The sequence below is a fragment of the Medicago sativa genome, chromosome 1, assembly GCF_051527215.1.
Source record: "Medicago sativa cultivar Bolivia chromosome 1, Bolivia_mono, whole genome shotgun sequence".
NCBI lineage: Eukaryota > Viridiplantae > Streptophyta > Magnoliopsida > Fabales > Fabaceae > Medicago > Medicago sativa.
Genome location: NC_140749.1, coordinates 2,532,033 through 2,538,737, shown reverse-complemented (window position 1 = coordinate 2,538,737; position 6,705 = coordinate 2,532,033). Strand labels below are relative to the sequence as shown.

The 6,705-nt window shown below is 37.7% G+C and overlaps 1 protein-coding gene across 1 annotated transcript; it reads left to right on the top strand.

Moving 5' to 3' along the window:
* Window positions 1-1,238: 1,238 nt before the first annotated feature.
* LOC146951700 (F-box/FBD/LRR-repeat protein At3g14710-like) lies at window positions 1,239-6,571 on the top strand. Its single transcript, XM_085754304.1, has 4 exons — window positions 1,239-1,562; window positions 1,652-2,533; window positions 2,799-2,924; window positions 6,032-6,571. Exons 1-4 carry the CDS (start codon window positions 1,242-1,244, stop codon window positions 6,305-6,307), a joined length of 1,605 nt encoding a protein of 534 aa, XP_085610430.1. The 5' UTR covers window positions 1,239-1,241; the 3' UTR covers window positions 6,308-6,571.
* The last annotated feature ends 134 nt before the right edge of the window (window positions 6,572-6,705 follow it).

The following is a 6,705-nucleotide window of genomic DNA, read 5'->3' as shown; positions in this document are numbered from 1 at the left end:
TATTATGTTGATATTGATCGAACATTCACCGCAAAGAGGCCTTGAAAAGGGCATTTACCTCCTAATTTTATTGATTAAATTACACTTCCCTCCCTTGAAAGATGCTTGAATTACACCCCTCTCCTCTCTTATGTTAAAATATACACTTCCTTTCCCTCTTATAAATTATAAAATATACATCTAGTTTTAAACCCTATTATAAATTATAAAACAACACAAAATAAAATTAAAATGAGTGAAAAATTACTAAAGTCGATAAAATATGATAATTTAAAAATGAATTTTATATTCTATGTTATAAAATTAATAACAAAATATTTAAATTTAATCATCATTGACATTTAAATTACAAATAAATGATTTTTTTTTCTAAAATGGTGTTTTCAAATTAGTAGATATCGTAAAAATATTTATTTATATTAAAATAGATTAAATTGTAGTGTATATTTAATTATTAAGAGACAATGTTGTAATTCAAGCATCTCATGGGAGGAGAGTATAAGTTTTATTTTTCAAGGGATGAAATTGTATATTTTAAGAGGAGAGGTGAGTATAATTCAAACTTATTTATGGGAGGGGATTTATTTAGCACACCGTTGGCAGCAGATGATTATGTTAAGGAGTTTGAAGTGGGGAATGAGCAAAATTGAAAGCGGTTTTATTTTAGTTTCTAGGAAAACGAAATTACCAAAACAAAATAGAGTCTCTCAAGTCTCAACCCACCGCAAGACACAACCCTGCGGCGTCGCAGCTCTGAAGCCTGGCAGGCAGCCACTCAAATTCTGAACGATAATGACTGACCAGGTATATTGACCTTTAAATCATTCTGCAGTTTTGGAAAAGTGTTTTGATTTTTTTGTTCTTGCTTTATTTATTTACCTTACTCTTTAGAAAGGTAGTTTCTTTCGTTTTTACATTTTAGCATGTGTTGATTATTACATACGTAAACTAGATGTCATAACATTGATGGAATGCCTGGACTTTGTGAGTATGATGAAGCACAACCAACGATAGGTCAAAATAAGTTAACTCTTTTTATTAAATAACCTAATTCTAGAATTAAAAGAGGATTTGTAGACTATGAATCACCGACACCAGACACGGCGTGGACATTGACACATCAACATTGATAATCATTCGATAAAATGATATAATATAATATGTGGAGTTTATGTGCTTCATATTGTAGAACATAATATGCAAATGATCTCTAGAGTACTCAAATGATAGTATGTATATATATGCTAACTGTTATTGAAACTGCAGTAAGTAACATGGATGCTGGTTCAAGTAAGTTTCACAAGTGTACTCAAATGGCAAGTATAGTTGAAGAAGACACAATCAACAGCAAGCTACCTGAATCACTTGTAAATCGCGTTCTGTCTTTCCTCCCTACAAAAGATGTTGTTCGGACTTGTGTGTTGTCCAAGAGATGGATGAATCGATGGACATCATCCATCACCAAGCTCGATATAGATGATATTGATTTATCATACAATTATAATCCAGTGTGTTTTTATTGCGAAGAAATTTGCACTGATTATTGCTATGACTATGATAAGGTTAGTTTTCTCCCTCTTGTTGTCTTATTTGATAGTCCACCCTAAAACATTGATGATAAATTAAGCAACTCTGATGATTTTGGATGCAGTATGAATTGACTATATGTCAAAGGTGTCATGTCGGCGGCAATCATAAATTCATTGTGCGAGATGCAGAAGTATATGAAAGGCGTGTGGAGATAGATTTTGAGAGCGGGATGAAAATAGAATCCGGTAAAAAAGAGCAGCAGTTTGTAAATTTTGTTGGCAGAGCACTTCTCCTTACTTCGATCTCAAGCATGGAGTTGGAGAGATTTTCTTTACTGATCAATAACAAGCGTGATGTATCCCTTCAAAATACTTGGATCTCTAGCATCTTGAATCGGAGAGTAAAAAATCTTCGGATCCATTCATCTTTTTATCAGCTCCCCTTTTCTGCTCTTACATCTCATTATCTTTTCAACTGCACCTCCTTAGAAGAATTAGAATTGGTGCTCCATGTGTTCTCCACCATAAAAGCTCCCAGCATTTCTATTCATTTTGGACACCTAAAACTCCTCAAGTTGCATGGAATCTTTTTTAACATTGATCCCTCTAGCGACTGTTTGACCCTAAGTTTACCATTTCTTAGAAAGTTTGATATCAAAAACTGCAATTGGTCGGGTGGAAAAGATCTTATTGTACAAGCTCCTCTACTTGAAATTGTTTCCATAGAACAAGACATTGAATTTTATAATCTGGTATTCCATGACCTATGTAGCCAATCCATCAAATTCAATGCTTTGCATCTCAAGCAATTCACTCACTCTGGGTATGGTATAGCACAGCTAATTCATTTGCTCGATCATGGTTTCCTGTCTTTTGATTCAGCTGAAATCATTTGTAAGCCAAGATTTCCTGAAACAAAACGCATTCCTTTTCTCCTTCACCTTTTAAATCAATTTCATCGCGTGAAATCTATCAAATTTGAGGGGTTGGACTTGAATATTGAGGTAAGCGCGCGTGTGTGTGTGTGTGTTCTTTAACCTTTTTTGACACTGGCTATGTTGATGCCAAATCTTGGTACTTATTTTATACTTTCCCGCATAAGTAATTAGATAATTAGTTAAACACCGGCACACGTAAATATATTAGTTTCAATTTGGTAAGTTTTCCTAAATCAGTAACATGTATATTCATAAGTTGGTTCTCAATTGAGCTCAAAATTGTATTCTTTTTGTTGCAATAACAATTAGTTTCGTTCTTTATGTCATCCAGGTACTGAAAAAAGCTAATGTACCTGTATTTTCCTTGTTGAGCAATTTGGAGCTTGGCTTAGTTACTGTTGAAGTTCTTATAACCTTACTTCAAAACTCGCCGATTCTCAAGACGCTAGTTCTCAAGGTTAGTACTTAGTATTTAATAAATGCAACTTTGGCTGCATTGTATTCATACAAGTTGCATATTTACATAGTTTTTTCCTCAATAATTTATTTGCTTTTTATGAGTTTTTGTTGTGAATTCCGGACTCAAATTTCACACCAATACAAACTATGATGTGTGGAGCAAGTATCAATGGCAACCAACGACCAAAATTAACCACAAGCACCAACAACAATATAAACCTAGTCTATAAACCAAGTGCATAGCAAAACCACAATCCAACCAAGGAATAAACAAGATAAAGAGAGTAAAGAAAAGATAACAACACCAAGAAATGTTCACCCAGTTCGGTCCAACTTGACCTACTCTGGGGGAGAGATTGATCTCTCCAATCCACTATCAATGAGTTCTTACAAAGAGATACAAATGGGTTACAAGAAATTAGCTTCAACAAGCTCACAAAGAACAACCCTAATTTCTACCCATTTTCCCAATCTCACCAATGAACAAGACACTCATGAATTTTCACTCTCCCAAGGTGTTTACAATTGTTTCCCAACACTAGAATCTAACCCCCAAAAGAGAACCAACCCTTAGCCTTTGATTTCACTAAGGATCTTCTCTTTTGGTTTCACAAGACTCACCCATGTTGCTTACAAAAGACTCTTCACTCATGTGTTTCCCAACCCCATGAATCTTCCCCAAAAGGCACCAACCCTTTTCCCAAGAGCCCCCTCTTTTGGTTCTCCAAGATTCACATCTTGAAGCTTTGAACCTCACCCAAAGACCCTCAACCTTTAGTATCTAAAACCCTAAAAGTTCCCTCCTTTGGTTTCCATGAGATTCACCAAGCTTACCCAACAAAATGGGTCATGGAGTGCTTAAAACGTGTTTCAGATCTGTCAAAATCGTGTCACGTTTGTCCAAATCGTGACACGGTTGATACGTACGACCCAAGGTACGACCAACCTTATCCTGAAAACTTGCCCAGCAAGCCGAAAATCGTGTCACATTTTCCCAAAATCGTGTCACGATTGAACATCCAGAAAACATGCTCACGACATACCAAAATCGTGCCACGCTCACGAAATCGTGTCACGATTTCTCTGTTCCTCCAAAACTCCAAAACACCAAACTTTGAGTCATCCTCAACAATTCTCCACCTTGACTCTAAATTTGTGGTGATGCCACTTTAACCATCAACCATCAATTCCCTTTTCTTTTCCCTTGCATCCAACTACACCAAGTAGCTCCACAAGAATTCACCTTTACCTCTTCAATCCTCGGAATGCCTTCCGCCCTCTTGAAGTTCCTTGCATCCAACTACACTAGGATTTTTAGGTAGTTCCACAAGCCTACACCATAACCTCTTCGGCCCACGGAGTGATCAAACCCGTCCTCCCGAAGATTCACTTGCCTCCAATTACCATTGGCCTTTTCCGGTAATTCCACAAGCCATGCCAAACATTCTTCAACCCCCGGAATGCCTTCCGTCCTCTTGAAGAATTCACATGCTCACAACTAGAGCATAGCACCCAAGGCCTCCATAGTCGTACCATTCCCGGTGTCATCAACTTCACCTCAAGTTGAGCTTTCTATACCTCAACTTCCAAATGCGTACTCACACTATGCTTCCACCTTGCCACTCCACCTCAAAGGTTGATCGCGAGTATTCTTCACACCGCCTCTCCAAGCCGAACTTGATAATTGGGAACACACACATCACCGCCACGACATCACCATCATGACCTCCTCTCTTCATACTTTTCCTTCTTTGATTGTGTTAGGATGACCGGCTTCGAAACCTCAACCTTCAATGCTTCCATACACTTCCATTGAACTATGCTTGCTTCCATCTTCAAGATGTAACCTTTGGTACCCATGGTGCACACTTGACAAACTTCTCCCCTTGCCCCACGGTGGGCGCCAATTGTTGTGAATTCCGGACTCAAATTTCACACCAATACAAACTATGATGTGTGGAGCAAGTATCAATGGCAACCAACGACCAAAATTAACCACAAGCACCAACAACAATATAAACCTAGTCTATAAACCAAGTGCATAGCAAAACCACAATCCAACCAAGGAATAAACAAGATAAAGAGAGTAAAGAAAAGATAACAACACCAAGAAATGTTCACCCAGTTCGGTCCAACTTGACCTACTCTGGGGGAGAGATTGATCTCTCCAATCCACTATCAATGAGTTCTTACAAAGAGATACAAATGGGTTACAAGAAATTAGCTTCAACAAGCTCACAAAGAACAACCCTAATTTCTACCCATTTTCCCAATCTCACCAATGAACAAGACACTCATGAATTTTCACTCTCCCAAGGTGTTTACAATTGTTTCCCAACACTGGAATCTAACCCCCAAAAGAGAACCAACCCTTAGCCTTTGATTTCACTAAGGATCTTCTCTTTTGGTTTCACAAGACTCACCCATGTTGCTTACAAAAGACTCTTCACTCATGTGTTTCCCAACCCCATGAATCTTCCCCAAAAGGCACCAACCCTTTTCCCAAGAGCCCCCTCTTTTGGTTCTCCAAGATTCACATCTTGAAGCTTTGAACCTCACCCAAAGACCCTCAACCTTTAGTATCTAAAACCCTAAAAGTTCCCTCCTTTGGTTTCCATGAGATTCACCAAGCTTACCCAACAAAATGGGTCATGGAGTGCTTAAAACGTGTTTCAGATCTGTCAAAATCGTGTCACGTTTGTCCAAATCGTGACACGGTTGATACGTACGACCCAAGGTACGACCAACCTTATCCTGAAAACTTGCCCAGCAAGCCGAAAATCGTGTCACGTTTTCCCAAAATCGTGTCACGATTGAACATCCAGAAAACATGCTCACGACATACCAAAATCGTGCCACGCTCACGAAATCGTGTCACGATTTCTCTGTTCCTCCAAAACTCCAAAACACCAAATTTTGAGTCATCCTCAACAGTTTTATTTGGACTTTGATCATTAATCATTCGGAAATACATAGTTTTGCCAGAGTTTCGTGTGGCGCAGTGTTTGTAGTTTTGTGACTAGTTAATGGCTCCCCCTCCCCCACCCTCTTTTTGTTTTCTACTTATGAGTCTTATATGGACTTTGCTTGATCATTAATCGTCAGGGAATACATAGTTTTGCCGAAGAGTTTCTCAATTCTGCTGGTTTGCCACATTGTGTGGTCTCTTCTCTCCAAGTTGTGAAATTTGAAAAAGTAAATGGAGACAAGCATGAGATGTTCTTAGCCAAATTTTTTATGGAAAATGGTATGATGCTTGAGGAGTTGGGTTTCTCCATTGCTAGTCAAAGGTCAGACACATCGAAGGTTGTAGAAGAATTTAAGGAAATGGTGTATCCCTTTAAGAAAAGGTCTCTCTTTATCTATTGTTTTTCATATTAATTAGTAGAACCTAGCTCTGTAGTTTATTATCCAACTCCAATTTTTTGTCTAAGGAATAGGGATTTCAATATAATACTTATGAATGGGATAAAGTGGATAAGAGGCCAAACTATTTATTTTGTTAACCGAAGAGAACAAGAAAACAATTGCATATTTTATATCTTGAAATGAGAACTTGATAATGTTTTTCTGTATGCATCATCCAATCCTCAATTCTTGTGTTGTATGATTTTAGTTTAAATAAGCTTAAACAGTTCAGTTGGACTCTTTCTTATCGACGGCATTCCCCGGCTTCTTCTTTCTCATTGTGCATAATGATTGGCACCTACAGGGAGATTGATGGCTAATTTTAGAAAATGGTATTTGAATATTATAGTGCAACAAATATTTCTAGGAAC

Bases quoted from the DNA above. Each gene is read 5' to 3' on its own strand.
- LOC146951700 (XM_085754304.1), top strand. From the start codon at position 1,242: ATGCTAACTGTTATTGAAACTGCAGTAAGTAACATGGATGCTGGTTCA. The intron at 2,534-2,798 runs GTAAGCGCGCGT...TATGTCATCCAG, and splicing joins GGTTGGACTTGAATATTGAG to GTACTGAAAAAAGCTAATGT. The intron at 2,925-6,031 runs GTTAGTACTTAG...ATTAATCGTCAG, and splicing joins TCAAGACGCTAGTTCTCAAG to GGAATACATAGTTTTGCCGA.